The sequence below is a fragment of the Salvelinus namaycush genome, chromosome 1 (genome assembly GCF_016432855.1).
Source record: "Salvelinus namaycush isolate Seneca chromosome 1, SaNama_1.0, whole genome shotgun sequence".
NCBI classification, from domain to species: domain Eukaryota; kingdom Metazoa; phylum Chordata; class Actinopteri; order Salmoniformes; family Salmonidae; genus Salvelinus; species Salvelinus namaycush.
This window is the reverse complement of record NC_052307.1, coordinates 24539578-24557917: the sequence shown is the minus strand read 5'-3', so window position 1 is coordinate 24557917 and position 18340 is coordinate 24539578. Positions and strand designations below refer to the sequence as shown.

The 18340-nt window shown below is 42.9% G+C and overlaps 1 protein-coding gene across 1 annotated transcript; it reads right to left on the bottom strand.

Annotated features, from left to right (window-relative positions):
* Positions 1–6048: 6048 nt before the first annotated feature.
* Positions 6049–8797, bottom strand: LOC120054626 (T-box-containing protein TBX6L-like). The gene is made up of 9 exons (XM_039002119.1): positions 8782–8797; positions 8409–8562; positions 8181–8283; positions 7601–7765; positions 7314–7460; positions 7134–7204; positions 6939–7027; positions 6614–6833; positions 6049–6484 (listed from the first exon to the last, which is right to left on the bottom strand). The coding sequence occupies exons 1-9, from the start codon at positions 8795–8797 to the stop codon at positions 6049–6051; spliced, it is 1401 nt and encodes a 466-aa protein (XP_038858047.1).
* Between the last annotated feature and the right edge of the window lie 9543 nt (positions 8798–18340).

The following is an 18340-nucleotide window of genomic DNA, read 5'->3' as shown; positions in this document are numbered from 1 at the left end:
TCAAAATGAAGGAAAACCCTGGAATGAGTAGGTGTGTCCAAACTTTTGACTGGTAGTGTTTATGCTTTTTACAGAGCAGCAAATACATGTAGAGAATGATTTAGTGAATAATTTCTACTAACTATTGCATTTTTTTTGTCCATGTTGAATTCCTCTCTAAATTGAGAATGACATGTTATTGACCCAGGCCTGAGTGGTTGTCTGTTTGCCCTTCATCCCAGTCTCTGCTAGTTCCTCTCCATTTGGTCCTATAGCCCATTGACTTTATGAAGCTTGACTGCTGCTTTCCTCTCCAAGGTTGTTTCATCTGCATTTGCAAACCCCCATCACCCCCCAGTCAGTGCCCCCCTCTTAATTTCACACTGCTGTGCCAGTCCCCGCTTTGTCGTTTGGTGAAGTCTGCTGATTCACCCTATTGTTTTGGACATCAAGCTCCGTTCGCACAACCTGCTACGTTTTCATGGCGACTAAAAACACCAATATATTCACTGACACCACTGGCCACCTGGGGAATAATGAAGACATATATCCCATATTTAGCATTGTCAGAGAGAGCTGAGGCCTATACACACTTTAGAGTGCAAGTCGATTTAGAGCTCTTTGCGTGTCCATTATCAGAGCTATTAAAATGCTGAAATTGCCCGGTGGTGACGTCTTGAAGAGTTTATGCAGAGTGGAATGTTGGATGTGAGTGTCTTGGGGGTTGTTGCATAAGAGAAGTGTTTGTGCTCTGCTTTGCTCTCTCTGTTAATTCCAGTCTGAGCTCTGCCCTGTCCTATTGAATGGCCTGTCTCAGTGTTAAAGGGAAGCCAGGCTGTCAGTTTATTAAGTTATTAGGCTGGTGATGAAGGAGGAAGTTTGGGAGAGAACTGAGGCGGCAGCTCTGCACTTGAAAAGGGTCCCGCTGACCATTTGCCATCTCCCATGTGTTAGGGGAGGGAGTGGTCCGGGCCCAAGTCCCACCCCCAGAACATCACACTCCTCAACCCAGTCAGTTTACATTCATGCATGATCCTCAACATGACCTATCTATCAACACTAACATCAGCCTGTCCTCTGATTATCTCAGCCAACTATACAGCCCAGGGCATGTTTTCTGTATGGCGGTCCATTGATACCTGTTTGGCTGTAGAAATAGGCACAGTATTTATATGTAGTCCTATAAGACTGTAGTGCCCTATCAGTTCTTAACTTAAGATATACAGTGCCTTCGGAAAGTATTCAGACCCCTTGACGTATCCCACATTTTGTTACGTTACAGCCAAATTCTAAAATGGATTAAATAAAACACATTTGTCAGCAATCTACACACAATACCCCATAAGTTTTTGCAAATGTATTAAAAAACAGAAATAGCTTATTTACATAAGTATTCAGATCCTTTGCTATGAGACTTGAAATTGAGCTCAGGTGCATCCTGTTTCCATGGAGCATCCTTGAGATGTTTCTACAACTTGATTGAAGTCCACCTGTGGTAAATTCAATTGATTGGGCATGATTTGTAAAGGCACACACCTGTCTATATACGGTCCCACACTTCTAGTGCATGTCAGAGCAAAAACCAAGCCATTAGGTCGAAGGAATTGTCCGTAGACCTCCGAGACAGGATTGTGTCGAGGCACAGATCTGGGAAGGGTACCAACAAATATATGCAGCATTTAAGGTCCCCAAGAGCACAGTGGCCTCCATCATTCTTAAATGGAAGAAGTTTGGAACCACCAAGACTCTTCCTAAAGCTGGCCCGTTTGCCAAACTGAGCAATCGGGGGAGAAGGGCCTTGGTCAGGGAGGTGACCAAGAACCTGATGGTCACTGACAGAGCTCTAGAGTTCCTCTGTGGAGATGGGAGAACTTTCCAGAAGGACAACCATCTCTGCAGCACTCCACCAATCAGGACTTTATGCTAGAGTGGACAGATGGAAGCCACTCCTCAGTAAAATACACATAGCAAAAGATAACTATAGGTCTCTCAGACCATGAGAAACAAGATTCTCTGGTCTGATGAAACCAAGATTGAACTCTTTGGCCTGAATGCCAAGCGTCACATCTGAAGGAAACCTGGCACCATACCTACGCTGAAGCATGGTGGTGGCAGCATCATGCTGTGGGGATGTTTTTCAGCGGCAATGACTGGGAGACTAGTCAGGGTCGAGGGAAAGATGAACAGAGCAAAGTACAGAGAGATCCTTAATGAAAACCTGCTCCAGAGTGCTCAGGACCTCAGACTGGGGTGAAGGTTCACCTTCCAACAGAACAACAACCCTAAGCACATAGCCAAGACAACGCAGGAGTGGCTTCGGGACAAGTCTCTGAATGTCCTTGAGTGGCCCAGCACTAGCCCGGATTTGAACCCGATCGAACATCTCTGGAGAGACCTGAAAATTGCTACGCAGCAACACTCTCCATCCAACCTGACAGAGCTTGAAAGGATCTACAGAGAAGACTGGGAGAAACTCCCTAAATACAGGTGTGCCAGGCTTGTAGCGTCATACCCAAGACGATTCGAGGCTATAATCGCTGCCAAAGGTGCTTCAACAAAGTACTGAGTAAACGGTCTGAATACTTATGTAAATATGATATTTCAGTTTTTTCTTTGTCATTATTGGGTATTGTGTGTAGATTGATAAGGGGGGGGAAACTATTTAATCAATTTTAGCATAAGGCTGTAACATAACAAAATGTGGAATAAGTCAAGGGGTCAGAATACTTTCCGAATGCACTGTATATATGTTGCTTGCTGCTCTGTGATATTTGTTGTAAAATGAGAAAACTGGGGGAGTAATTGTTTGCTTAGATTTGGGTCATAGTTATGCCACACTAGTTCACTCAGCTTTCTACTTTGCACACCCAGTGAACTTTACCGTGAATCCAAGTTCACATCTGATGATGATAGTCTGGTTATTTAATACATTTTGAGTATTGAGGCGTTCTAAAATCAGTATTTGTTTCTAATTCTGGTAGCTGTGCATACGGGTGCAAATGTCTGTGGGACCTCTGTCTTCTTGGTTTGGGGACTTTTGATAGCCATGTCCGGTCCTGACAAAAAAATGGATATTGGTAATTGGGTAGCGGGGGGGGTTCTGAAGTTTCTCTCCTTCCTGTATTTTCCTCAGTCAGCCATAGCCCAAACCATTTCCCACCCTCAAGTACCAACAATCTGCTGACTCAGCGACTCCTAGAATGAAGGATAGGGAATGGAATATGCTTCTGGCGTATCTCTACTATGCAGACCAGCTTCAGACCAGAGAATATTAGCTCAAATAGATAATGTGTTACAGTGATCTTCTCTACCACCACATCAAGTAATCAGTAATGACTGGGGTGAATCTCTCCAGTGACATGACTCACTGGGATGGGATAACATATTCTATTTTCCTCCTGACACCCACACTGTCAGATAAGGTAAACAAGATGTGCATCATGCATGCATCAGCTGGGTGGAGTGAGTATTCATCAAGGGAGGAGGGTGGGAGAAAGGGATCCAAAGATTTGTCCCACTAATATCCCAATGAGCCTACTAATGAATTGAGCTGACTAAAAGCCCTTGGCAGCATTGTCCCTGGAGGACAACTCCCAGCCTCCCTCCCCAGCTTTACGGCAGTCATTAGCATCTGACATCCGTGAAGAGGGGCCATCAGGCTACTCTGTGCTCGCTGCTGTGAAAGGGAGCCAACTGCCCCCCATTTTCATGCTCTTTAACACTTGTTCAGAGGGAGAAAGATGGCCATGGCATGTTTTATTAGTGGGTAAACATCAGCAGGGAAAGTCACTCCCCTGGCCAGAGGCACAATAGTGCAGGGTCTTTAAGGCATGCTGGGCCAAAGGGAACTAAAGTGTGGTCCTCGTTACATTAGGTAAACAAAGGGAAAATACAAACACTTCTGTAGGCTCTGGGATCTTCAAAAGTGCAGAGACAGATGTATTGTAATGAGTATATAGATGTGAAAAAGGTTATGGGGTGTTGATCAAGTTACTGATCCATCTTTAATTACATCCTATCAAACTGGCCTTGCATTAGGAAGTCATAGATTTTGACCTCAATTTTACACCAGCAATAATCAAATCCGAGAGGACTGAACTCAGAAAACAGCCGGCGGTAGTGTTAACTATTAGTCTTCTACCCTGATATCACAACAAGTCAAATTGATCAAGGCCCGGGCTCAATTCAAGGTGTGTTATAGCGCAGCGCACTACTTTTAAAGGTAATTTACGCTTGAGCCGACATGCACAGCATTTACCATGAATGCTATGTTCAAGAACATTGGAGGAAATACCTTTAAAAGGCACAGTGTCTGCTGTATAGTGTCCTGCGCTATAATTAAGAAATATGTCCCGAGGGGGTGTGGTATATGGCCAATATACCACGTCCAAGGGCTGTTCTTAGCCGTGGTATATTGGTAATATACCATAAACCCCTGAGGTGCCTTATTGCTATTTAAACTGGTTACCAACATAATTAGAGCAGTAAATATACATGTTGTCATATCCGTGGTATTGGGTCTGATATATATACTATATAGACAAAAGTATGTGGACACCTCTTCAAAATTAGTGGATTCGCCTATTTCAGTCACACCAATTGCTGACAAGTGTATACAATAGAGCACACAGCCATGCAATCTCCATAGAGAAACATTGGCAGTAGAATGGCCCTTACTGAAGAGCGCAGTGACTTTCAACGTGGCACCGTCATAGGATGCCACCTTTCCAACAAGTCCATTCGTCAAATTTCTGCCCCGCTAGAGCTGCCCCGGTAAACTGTAAGTGCTGCTATTGTAAAGTGGAAATGCCTAGGAGCAACAACGGCTCAGCCGCGAAGTGATAGGCCACACAAGATCACAGAACGGGACCGCCGAGTGCTGAAGCATGCAGCGCGTAAAAATCATTTGCCGGATGCCAGGAGAATGCTACCTGCCCGAATGCATAGTGCCAACTGTAAAGTTTGGTGGAGGAGGAATAATGGTCTGGGTCTGTTTTTCATGGTTCGGGCTAGGCCCATTAGTTCCAGTGAAGGGAAATCTTAACGCTACAGCATACAATGACATTCTAAACGATTCTGTGCTTCCAACTTTGTGGCAACAGTTTGGGGAAGGCTCTTTCCTGTTTCAGCATGTAAATACCCCCGTGCACAAAGCAAAGTCCATACAGAAATGGTTTGTCGAGATCGGTGTGGAGGAACTTGACTGGCCTGCGCAGAGCCCTGACCTCAACCCCATCCAACACCTTTGGGATGAATTGGAAAGCCTACTGCGAGCCAGTCCTAATTGCCCAACATCAGTGCCTGACCTCACTAATGATCATGTGGCTGAATGGAAGCAAGTCCCAGCAGCAATGTTCCAACATCTAGTGGAAAGCCTTCCCAGAAGAATGGAGGCTGTTATAGCAACTCCATATTAATGCCCATGATTTTGGAATGAGATGTTCAACAAGCAGGCGTCCACATACTTTTGGTCATGTAGTGTACCACGGCTGTCGAATCACCCAGTTTATAATGCTCCATAGATTTAATCCCGGCACCAAGTAAATTAATACTTTAGCAGTGGAAAAACACGTGTAACTTGTTGATTCTTTAATTACATACAGCTCACATTACAATCTCATTAAAGCAATTTATTACACACAAAATGTTTATTTTTTGACAAAAATATTTGAATAAATGAAATCAAAACAAAATAAATAGACAATTCAACAATAAACATATAATTGGGTAGGAACATATTAATTTTTCAGGCCTAAAGCCAGCTGTGATATCAGACGAGTCAACAGCACAACTCTGGTAGTCATTCTAAAGCATATTGTCTCTGTTCCACTCCATTATCATTTCTGCTTGCTGATGTTTCTTCGGACCCAGGTCCTTCTCCCTCAGCCTCAGCATGCAGTAGCATGGCCATGAGCTCTGGACCAGCAGCCATCAGGGTGTGATGCTGGACTTGGGACAGGCCTCTAGGGGAAACACAGGTATGACAGCATAGTAGCATTTATGAGGTCTCACTGAGTCACCTGTGAGACCGCAGTCCTTCTCTTTTGGGAGAAACTGTGAGGAAATGGTTCACCAGCATGAGTAGGAGAAGAGTGGGTACTGGCTCCACTCAGCCACGTTGCCATGGTGATATCCGTGGTGCACAGCCGGGGTACTGTAGTCAGTGGGCAGGTGGTGAGGGGGAGGGTACTGGGCATGGCTGGGGCTGCTCCACTGGCCCAGGGTCTGCTCTGTGCCGTAAGGGCTGTAGATGTGGTGGCTGAGGACCCCTGGCTTGCCTGCTTGGGTCATGTTGAGCACCCCTGTGTAGTCCGGATGATGTCCTGCAAGGGGCTGCGGGCCACAGGGAGATGGTCTAATTTCATGAACAGAGGGCTTGGAGGCCTCATGCTCTGGGACTGTGGCTACATCAGGGACTCTGGACTCAAAGCTGGCCCGTCCAGAACCGCCATTGCTGCTGCTCAGGTTGGATGAGGGAGATGGAGACCTCCCGTATTTATGGAACCTGAAAAGAGAGAGAAGGCAGGGTGGTGGTCAGTGTTGTCTGCTTTGATGACAATGTGGCAGTGAGTTTTCCTTCCTACAGGCAGCAGGATGAACATTACTGAGATAGACAGCATGTTGTGGTGCCTACCTGTAAGGCTGGTATGAAGCTGGGGCTGGTACTAGCTGCTCTGCATTGTACATGTCCCTGACGTCGGGTCCAGGGGGTGTGTCTGTCTGGTCGTGGAGTCCATGCTCCCTCTCAGGCCCCCAGGGGGAGTAGTGCTCCTCTTCCACCACTTCCTCCTCTTTTCTCTCAGTGAGTTCTGCCCGCTCTCCTTCGTATCCCTCATATGATGACATGTGTAAGCCTGCAAAACATACATGACATCAGACCCACTGAGCTCAGAGAATAACAACCTCTACATGAAGGGATGAGTAGTTTGGTCACTAAACTAACTGGTGAAAGTCAATACTTGAAGGGCTGTCCTCATATGAGTCTTTGCTTAGATAATCAATTTCCTTTGCTTTTTTCTCTGTTGAGGCTGGGATTCTGTTAGCACGCCTGCAGCGGAAAATACAACAGGATCATTAGTACACATATTCAAGGCAAGCAGAAAATAGAAAAGAAAGTGAAATAGAAAAGTAATGATAAAACCAATTCTAGCTACTTTTTTGTATTAGTTCCTTCGTCTCGGAAGCCTTTCGCAAATGGGTTGTGGTCAATCTTCAGCTTTGTTATCTAGGGGAAAAATAGTTGGTTTTAAACACCTAGTGCCTTGTTACCAGATTCTTGCTTGGGGAAATAAAGGGTAGTGCCCTGCTGTGCCAGTGACTGCAGTGAGACTGACCTTAGTGTTCTGGTAAGCGGTGACTGAGGTGAAGGAGGTCTCAGAGAAGGTGAAGGTCTGGAAGACACTCCAGCGTACACTGTACATGTCTTCTGCCTGGACAATGTGGAAGCGCGGCTGATAGCAGTGCATGGAGTGCAAAATGATCTGATAGAGAGAGATGCAATGTTAGTTTAGTCACTGGAATAAAGACAACAGTTAATGTCATCAAAGTAAAATAATTTGCCAATGCTCTATAGAGTAAGTCTATATATATATTATTACAGAGCTTGACAATGCTTTCTTACATGGCCATGTTGGTCCAGAGTGTTGTTGGTGAGCTTGAGCTTGAGGAAGGACACCGACTGTTTCATCCAGTGGCTCCCAGGGGCCGGAGAGTCTGGGTGCAGGTACGTCCGACAAGGAGGCTGCGGCTCCGCCTTCCCAGTCACTTCCCATTTCTCTTTATTCCACTGGAAGGAGACAGAAGTAAACAGCTTAACATAAAGTTAATCTGTCATATAAAGGGTGGCAGGGGTGATTTTCAGAGGATCCCTGTCTAACCTTGAGGCTAAAAGAGAGTGATACTTTGGCTTGCACCACCCACAGAGGCAAACAGCAGGGGATATAACAACAGGAAGAGATAATGCCCTTTGATGACCAATGTCAGAGGGGTGATTAAGCAAAGACTGGAGTGGAGCTGGGTCTCGCCTGGAGATGCTGACCATTGGAGAATATCTATTGCTAATGTTTGCTAATGTCACGATTGTTTGATACAAGCCAGGGATGTGTCATTTCTAAATGAAAATTCTCCCTGGTTTCAATGATTTTGCTCATATGAAAGGCAATGGATATGTATTCAAGTGTAAACATGCAAAAGTTTGTTACCTTATACCTGAAACCATCCACAGGTATCATGTCAACCAACAAGATGTACTTGGAACATGGAATTAGTCCAGAAAGGTTGATTTTACAGTGTGGAAACATTCTCCTGCAAAATTCAAGAAAAATCATTATCATGACAGTCCACAGAAAGTGCAATTTCTTGAAGCATTTTCAATCAAGTACATTGTAATTGATAATGGCAGATAGAGTTTGAAGTTGTGGTTATCTTACCTGCCTGGTTTAGTGATAATCATCTCTGTTCCTATTTCATGGAAGGACTTCCAGAGTTCTGGGTTCTCCAGAGTCATCCTGATGTTGCCTTGGCGATAAGCATCGGGACCACCGGGAATAGAGGACGACGGAGTACTAAAGTTGGACTTCATGTCTAGGATGTATAAACAATTATTAAGAAGCAGTCAAAAGCTCAAACTGACGGAGGACTAGCTGACCAAGATAAGAACTGAATAGGCTGTGATAGAGGAATATTTCACATACACGGACTACTGATATAGACAATGAGAGCTTATGCCTTGAATGTGTGATGTCCATTGGGAATCCAAGGTAGGTTTGATGACAAAAAAAGAGCTTGAGGATCAACACTCACCTCTGATGGACTGCATTCTTCAGACGAGTTGGTGGAACAAGGAGAGGTGCGCCAAAAATATAATGTATCAGAAAACTGTTTTAGTGCTTTCCAAAGTAGAAACCACAGTTAACGGTCCCTCCTTGGTGCTGCACATCGGTCTTGAGCTTTCAGTATATTCCACTGGTGCCGGAAGCATACATTGAGTGGTCGTAAGTCTAATGGTGTTTGAACAGCAATCACTTGGGGCTCTCTAGAATTGTTGAACTGAAGGATGGGGTCTCTGACTTTTAAGGGGAGCCCAGGAGTGGGAGTGGCCTGAAGAGCCATTCCCAGGCTTTGAAGTGGCACAACGATGAGTCAATGTCCCACTGTGATTGGAGGGTTGTGGAAATCAAAGGGACTTAACAGAGCCTTGATACCGTCCCCACAGGAAGGGGGACAGAGGAAACGCATCTTTATTAACTGCTAAGAGACTTTTAAACAAATATGGATGGGCTTCCCCACTGGAGAACAGGGCCTACAGCGGCACCAAAATCGGTGTAATTATCATTTACACAGATGTAACCACACACAGAAAGCCTATTTAGTGTCCTCATGCAATGTGGTAAAATAGCCATAATATATTTACAAGTAACATTATTATGCAATGTGGTAAAATAGCCATAATAGCTAATAAGAGCTCGGAGAGGTGATTCATTTCAAACTTGATCAACCCTCACAACATAGAACTTTTGAGTCACAATCCTTAATAGTTTTTTTTTGTTGCCAAACAACACTTTGCTTGCTATATTGCTGAGGGATGAGGCTGGAGAAATTTAACCATTCTAAAATTCATAGATGGAGCTATTAATGCAAAGAGTGACAGTCTATGAGATCAACATGATAGTTTTGAACATATTTTGAAGCTACTGTATATTTATTGTTTATTTACAAAGAACATTGTTAACAAACAATGGTGTAATCTTATATTTTGGGTTTCGATAGGGTAAAACAGGTTGAGGAAAATTCTATTATTCAAGAATGAATGGGTATATAAAGTTGAAGTCGGAAGTTCACATACACCTTAGCCAAATACATTTAAACTCAGTTTATCACAATTTCTGACATTTAATCCTAGTAAAAATTCCCTGTTTTAGGTCAGTTAGGATTACCACTTTATTTTAAGAATGTGAAATGTCAGAATAATAGTAGAGGGAATTATTTATTTCAGCTTTTACTTCTGTCATCACATTCCCAGTGAAGTATACATACACTCAATTAGTATTTGGTAGCATTGCCTTTAAATTGTTTAGCTTGGGTCAAATGTTTTGGGTAGCCTTCCACAAGCTTCCCACAATAAGTTGGGTGAATTTTGGCCCATTCCTGCTGACAGAGCTGGTGTAACCGAGTCAGGTTTGTAGGCCTCCTTGCTCACACACGCTTTTTCAGTTCTGGCCACAAATTTTCTATAGGATTGAGGTCAGGGCTTTATGATGGCCACTCCAATACCTTGACTTTGTTGTCCTTAAGCCATTTTGCCACAACTTTGGAACTATGCTTGGGATCATTGTCCATTTGGAAGACCCATTTGCGACCAAGCTTTAGCTTCCTGACTGATGTCTTGAGATGTTGCTTCAATATATCCACATTATTCTTCTTCCACATGATGCCATCTATTTTGTGAAGTGCACCAGTCCCTCCTGCAGCAAAGCACCCCCACAAAATGATGCTGCCACCTCCGTGCTTCACGTTTGGGATGGTGTTCTTCGTCTTGCAAGCATCCCCCTTTTTCCTCCAAACATAATGATGGTCATTATGGCCAAACAGTTCTATTTTTGTTCTATTTCTCCAAAAAGTACAATCTTTGTCCCCATGTGCAGTTGCAAACCGTAGTCTGGCTTTTTTTATGGCGGTTTTGGAGCAGTGGCTTCTTCCTTGCTGAGCGGCCTTTCAGGTTATGTCGATATAGGATTCGTTTTACTGTGGATATAGACACTTCTGTACCTGTTTCCTCCAGCATCTTCACAAGGTCCTTTGCTTTTGTTCTGGGATTGATTTGCACTTTTTGCACCAAAGTACGTTCATCTCTAGGAGACAGAACGCGTCTCCTTCCTGAGCGGTATGACGGCTGCGTGGTCCCATGGTGTTTATACTTGCGTACTATTGTTTGTACAGATGAACGTGGTACCTTCAGGAGTTCGGAAATTGCTCCCAAGGATGAAGCAGACTTGTGGAGGTCTACAATTGTTTTTCTGAGGTATTGGCTAACTTCTTTTGAATTTCCCATGACGTCAAGCAAAGAGGCACTGAGTTTGACGGTAGGCCTTGAAATACATCCACAGGTACACCTCCAATTGACTCAAATGATGTCAATTAGCCTATCAGAAGCTTCTAAATTCATGACATAATTTTCTGGAATTTTCCAAGCTGTTTAAAGGCACAGTCAACTTAGTGTATGTAAACTTCTGACCCACTGGAATTGTGATAGTGAATTATAAGTGAAATAATCTGTCTGTAAACAACTGTTGGAAAAATGACTTGTCATGCACAAAGTAGATGTCCTAACCGACTTGCCAAAACTATAGTTTGTTAACAAGAAATTTGTGGAGTGGTTGAAAAACGAGTTTTAATGACTCCAACCTAAGTGTATGTAAACTTCCGACTTCAACTGTATTATTGATTGAAATTACCATTGAACAGCAGTAACTATCGCCGATTGTCCTTTTATATTTTTTCAATGATGATCAAAATGAGGTTTGCTGAATGAACAACATACATCACTTTCCCCAACAATACAATTAAAGAAATGATATACAGTATTGATTAATTCTTACAAAACAGTTATAACACAACTAAAATACACAGGTCATATATGATATAATGGTTGAATCAATTACTTCATCTTGACCAAACATGGTCTCTGGCATATCCCATTCTCCAATCCGAGAAAGTGAGGAGTGTGTGAGGGACCAATAAACCCATAATGGTGTGATAACTTACTTTAATACCTGTATCTTTCTCTAGGTGAGTCTAACCTGGGGGTGGCCAGGTTGGGTGTTGGGGCTGCAGGCAGTGCCTTGGGGGTTGTGTATTGGGGTGTCTAAAGAGGACAATGCTCCGATAGATAATCTCATTAGGGAAGTTTCCCCTGCAGGCCCAAGTTTCTCCATGCTGAAAGGCACTGTATGGGCCAGCAATTAACTATCAGTTAGCACCACAGGCAAGACACCACAGACTGAAAGAGACAGAGGGAGAGAGAGATAAAGACCGGGCAAAACCTCCCTGCCAATCCGAAGGAGCCCTCCCTCCCACAATCATCATCGTCCAGGCAAATCCACAAGTGTCCATAGGCTAGATGTCTCCTCCTCTATCCACCTCTGTTACCATTGGCTAAACAAATGCTAAACTCTAAATGGAAAACCATTCACAGCACTTCAGCAGAGTTCCTCCTAGGTCATCTCCACTTCCTCTGGCACTTAAAGTACCTCAAATACCCTCAATAGATCTAAAAACTTTAATCAGGTAGAGTTTGAATTTAGAAATAATGTCTCTCACTCAGCTTTGTCTGACAAAACCAGGCAGTTTTCAAACAATCTCTATACAATTAGTTAGTATCTTTCATTGTATGCTTATGTGTACATATTGAATACAGTACCTCCAGTGGTAGTATTGCATGGTCCAAGTTTCCATATAATTATTGTGATGTCTATTGTCTTTGTAATTTGCATCCGTGAATATCTAACATTTCCTTTGCAAATGGCTGAATCAAACCAGGAAACATCCATCTAATGGAACAGCAGTTGAACAGACCTCAGGAGAGGTTTACAACTAGAAAGCTTGGCCTGTGAGGATATTGACTGGCTAGTTTAAAGAGCCTGTGTTGAGTCGGCGTATTTTACTCCCATTACTCCAACAGACCCACTCAGAGACCGGTATTGGATTTTCACACCACATGTTCTAACATTAATTCGAAAAGGCTATTCCGGATTTAAAAAAAGGCATATGCAGTATGCATAACGTTTCCACCAATCTCCCTGCAGAGACGACCAGCCTGCCAACAGCACTATGAGCTTTAGGAAGTGTGATGTGGTTTCATTCTCCTGATATGTGAAACCAATTGTTGCTGAGGAGTTATTAAATCACAGATTCAGTGTTACTCTCCACACGTTGCACTTCTGAGGGAAAATGCATATTCCCAGGGCTACTTGTGCTGTCTCCCCCTCGTGAGCTTTCCAGCAGGGGCTTACTTCCAGTCACCCAGCATCAGTCCCCTCAGAGCCATGTCATGGGATATCAAAACAAGGAGGGAACAGCTCTTTGTGATTACAAGAGTGTGACTATTTCAGGAAATGGAGAAGGGACCTATTTTGATGTTGAATCATTTTAAGTCGTCACTGTTGAAAGGCTTAGAGCAGAGATGGGCAACTGGCCGCTCGCGGGCAAAAGGCCCTCGGATGAATTCCCTCCCACCACAAAATAAATGAGGGGGCCCCTCATGAGAAGTTCATTATGTTTTGTGGCCCCCATCAAAGTTGCCCATCTCTGGCTTACAGGGAAGTCTAATGTGAGCACGTCAGTGTCAGAGCTAAGGTGTACATTTCAGCAGCGGCAGTGGCAATCCCATTACGCAGTGAAGATGGAGGTGACAGGTGTGATAGCCAGGCCGCTGTATGTGGCAGAGGACACAGGCCAGAGTCAGGGTGGCAGGTCTACTGTTATATTTTACAGCTGTTGCCGTCTGCTTTATTTAGACTTGGGCAACACATCAGGGGGATTGCGGCCTTGACGATAATGACTGAGTTAAGAACTGGTGAAGCTAACTATAATCACACCATGAAGTGACCGACCCAAAGAGTCGTCAATCAATCAATCTCTATGAATGATTTCAGTCTACACTGAAGCACTGGGCTGTAGATATGACAAACAAAGTATATTCCCAACATACCAATATATGAAGAGGAATAAACACCATCTGCCCAAACTCTCTCGACACTGGATGTAATACAGTTGTTGAAAGTGATACCATTACCAGGGGTGGCAGGAAGCCTAGTGGTTAGAGTGTTGAGCCAGTAACTGAAAGGTTGCTAGATCGAATCCCCGAGCTGACAAGGTAAAAATCTGTCGTCCTGCCCCTGAACAAGGCAGTTAACCCACTGTTCCTAGGCCGTCATTGTAAATAAGAATTTGTTCTTAACTGACTTGCCTAGTTAAATGAAAAATAAAATAAATAAATTGCCAAAGCTGACATGGCATAGAGATTAAGGGATGCCAAACACTAGATTTACAGTATTTAAAAATTAACTTAGTTGCTCAGTTTGTGTCAATAGTGTAGCTAATGTGTCCTGACTGTTCTCCCACACAGATGAGTCTACTAGGGCACATCCTCCCTGCAAAGCATTTGCCCACAGTGGAGTCTATGGCGGGGCCACTGTCCAGGCCCCCGTGTCTGCTCACTGATCCCCTTTACCACTGATGCTCTACCTCCCAGGTGTCAGTCTCTAGATCCCCTTGTGCTCAATTGTTAACAGCTGCCAATACACAGCCGGGACGATGGATCAGACGGCTCTCCTCCAGCCCAATAAAGAGCCCCTGCAGTAGGCCGACGAGAAATCTCACACCTTCGGCCCACATTAGCTATGCAGCATGCCCTTTTGATGCCTTAATTGGTCACTTTGATGGGTTTGTATAGGTAGCAGTCGCTGGCTGAAGACAACCTGATGTCAGTGGAGCTCCAAGCCCTTTGACGCAGCCTTCTGGTACATAACCTCAAACATGGGAAAGATTCACACTTGTCATGAGAAATGGTTAAACCTGACAATAGAGCCATTACATAGTTATTTTGTGGTTGTTAGCTGACCATTTAATTTCAAGTGCTGTAAATCATTTTTAGCTATAAACAATAACAACAGTGCATAACTACCGTGTTTTCAGAAAGTATTCCCACTCCTTGACTTTTTCCACATTTGGTTGAGTTACAGCCTGCATTTAAAATGTATTAAATTTAGATTTCGTGTCACTGGCCTACGCAAAATGACGTATAATGTAAAAGTGGAATTATGTTTTTACACATTTTTACAAATGAATTCAAAATGAAAAGCTGAAATGTCTTGAGTCAGTAAGTATTCAACCAATAAATAAGTTCAGCAGTAAAAATTTGCTTAACAAGTCACATAATAAGTTGAACTCACTGTGTGCAATAATAGTGTTTAACATTATTTTTGAATGACTACCTCACCTCCGTACCCCACACATACAGATAATTGTAAGGTCCCTCCTTCGAGCAGTGAATTTCAAACACAGATTCAACCATAAAGATCAAGGAGGTTTCCCAATGAAGGGCACCTATTTGTAGATGGGTAAAAAAAAGCAGACATTGAATATCCCTTTGATCATGGTGAAGTTATTAATTACACTTTGGATGGTGTATCAATACACCAAGTCACGATAAAGATACAGGTGTCCTTCCTAACTCAGTTGCTGGAGAGGAAGGAAACCGCTCAGGGATTTAACAATGACGCCAATGGTGACTTTAAAACAGTTACAAAGTTGAATGGCTGCGATAGGAGAAAACTGAGGATGGATCAACAACATTGTAGTTAATCCACAATACTAACCTAAATGACAGATTGAAAAGAAGGAAGCCTGTACAGAATACAAATATTCCAAAACATGCAACCTGTTTGCAATAAGGCACTAAAGTAAAACTGCAAAAGATATGGCAAAGAAATGTACTTTATGTACTTTTTAACCAACTTGTCAGAGCTTGAAGAATTTTTGTTATTGTACAATCCAGGTGTGTTAAGTTCTTAGAGACTTACAGCTGTAATCACTGCCAAAGGTTCTTCTATAAAGTATTGAATCAGGAGAGTGAATACTTACGTAAATTAGATGTTTCTGTATTTCATTTTCAATAAATTTGCTAAAATTTCTACAAACATGTTTTCACTTTGTCATTATGGGGTATTGTGTGTAGATCAGTGATATATATATTTTTACTTAATCCATGCTGAATTCAGGCTGTAACAACAAAATGTGGAATAAGTCAAGGGGTATGAATACTTCATGACTGCACTGTATGATGTTCCTAATCAGTGCATCTTAAAGATGATTGCACAATAAGAACACAGGATAAATTATGATTGATCTAGTGACAACACTCCCTTTATCCTCTGCAAAACACACGGAAATATGAAATCAGTGTGAATTCCCTCAACTAGAAAATGTGGAGTCAGTGAAGCAGTGTAATGTTTTGGTAAATTACATTTTCATTCTTTGGCTGAACTTAGATAATATAGGTACAGTTTAAGTTGGAAGTTAACACCGTAGCCAAATATATTTAAACTCAGTTTTTCACAATTCCTGAAATATAATCCTAGCAAAAATTCCCTGTTTTAGGTCCGTTAGGATCACCACTTTTTTAAAGAATGTGAAATGTCAAAATAAAAGTGGAGAGAATTATTTATTTCAGCTTTGATTTCTTTCATCACATTCCCAGTGGGTCAGAAGTTTACATACACTCAATTATTATTTGGTAGCATTTTCTTTAAATTGTTTAACTTGGGTCAAACGTTTTGGGTAGCCTTCCACAATAAGCTTCCCACAATAAGTTGGGTGAATTTTGGCCCATTCCTCCTGACAGAGCTGGTGTAACTGAGTCAGGTTTGCAGGCCTCCTTGCTCGCACACGCTTTTTCAGTTCTGCCCACAAATTTTCTATAGGATTGAGGTCAGAGCTTTGTGATGGTCACTCCAATACCTTGACTTTGTTGTCCTTAAGCCATTTTGCCACAACTTTGGAAGTATGCTTGGGGTCATTGTCCATTTGGAAGACCCATTTGTGACCAAGCTTTAACTTCCTGACTGATGTCTTGAGATGTTGCTTCAATATATCCACATCATTTTCCTGCCTCATGATGCCATCTATTTTGTGAAGTACACCAGTCCTTCCTGCAGCAAAGCACCCCCACAACATGATCCTGCCACCCCCGTGCTTCATGGCTGGGATGGTGTTCTTCAGCTTGCAAGCCTCCCCCTTTTTCCTCCAAACATAACGATGGTCATTATGGTCAAACAGTTCTATTTTTGTTTCATCAGACCAGAGGACATTTCTCCAAAAAGTAAGATCTTTGTCCCCATGTGCAGTTGCAAACCGTAGTCTGGCTTTTTTTATGGCGGTTTTGGAGCAGTGGCTTCTTCCTTGCTGATGTAACAGTATAACTTTAAACCGTCCCCTCGCCCCGACACGGGCGCGAACCAGGGACCCTCTGCACACATCAACAACTGACACCCACGAAGCGTCGTTACCCATCGCTCCACAAAAGCCACGGCCCTTGCAGAGCAAGGGGCAACACTACTAATAGGTTTCAGAGCAAGTGACGTAACTGATTGAAACGCTACTAGCGCGTACCCGCTAACTAGCTAGCCATTTCACATCCGTTACACTGAGCGGCCTTTCAGGTTATGTCAATATAGGACTCGTTTTACTGTGGATATCGATACTTTTGTACCTGTTTCCTCCAGCATCTTCACAAGGTGCTTTGCTGTTGTTCTGGCATTGAGTTTCACTTTTCGCACCAAAGTATGTTTATCTCTAGGAGACAGAATGCATCTCCTTCCTGAGCGTTATGACGGCTGCGTGGTCCCATGGTATTTATACTTGCGTACTATTGTTTGTACAGATGAACGTGGTACCTTCAGGTGTTTGGAAATCGCCCCAAAGATGAACCAAACTTGTGGAGGTCTACAATTTTTTTTCTGAGGTCTTGGATGATTTCTTTTGATTTTCCCATGATGTCAAGCAAAGAGGCACTGAGTTTGAAGGTAGGCCTTGAAATACATCTACAGGTACACCTCCAATTGACTCAAATTATGTCAATTAGCCTATCAGAAGCTTCTAAAGCCATGACATAATTTTCTGGAATTTTCAAAGCTGTTTAAAGGCACAGTCAACTTAGTGTATGTAAACTTCTGACCCACTGGAATTGTGATAGTGAATTATAAGTGAAATAATCTGTCTGTAAACAACTGTTGGAAAAATGACTTGTCATGCACAAAGTAGATGTCCTAACCGACTTGCCAAAACTATAGTTTGTTAACAAGAAATTTGTGGAGTGGTTGAAAAACGAGTTTTAATGACTCCAACCTAAGTGTATGTAAACGTCCGACTTCAACTGTAGGTACTTAACTTATCCCTGCTGACAGAGACAGAGGTTGAAACACTGAAAAAAAATCACTTACCAACCCCCTCTGCCTGATCAAGGCTTGGAGAAGACAGATCTCACTATTTCAAGGGGATGGGGAGCACACATTTGGTCCACCCCATAAGAAAACAAAACTCAAATGTAGATTTCTTTGCAAAGGGGCAAATTACAAATTCACAGCACTTTATAAGAAACTTCTGGAAGTTATCCCCTCGTGTCTGGGACTTCACACATGAGTGTGCAAGCTCTTTGACTAAAATGTCAGAGCGAGACAAGGTGTCGTCTCAACATGACTGATACACAGGGGACATGTTGGCAGAAAAATGGACACTTTGCCACAGATTGTTTTGTTTAGGTGAAACTTGACTTGAGATTGTAGAACGTGACATTGAGCTGGTC

Bases quoted from the DNA above. Each gene is read 5' to 3' on its own strand.
- LOC120054626 (XM_039002119.1), bottom strand. The intron at 7,205-7,313 runs GTCAGTCTCACT...TTTTTCCCCTAG, and splicing joins CCGCTTACCAGAACACTAAG to ATAACAAAGCTGAAGATTGA. The intron at 6,834-6,938 runs GTATTGACTTTC...TATGTTTTGCAG, and splicing joins ATATGAGGACAGCCCTTCAA to GCTTACACATGTCATCATAT.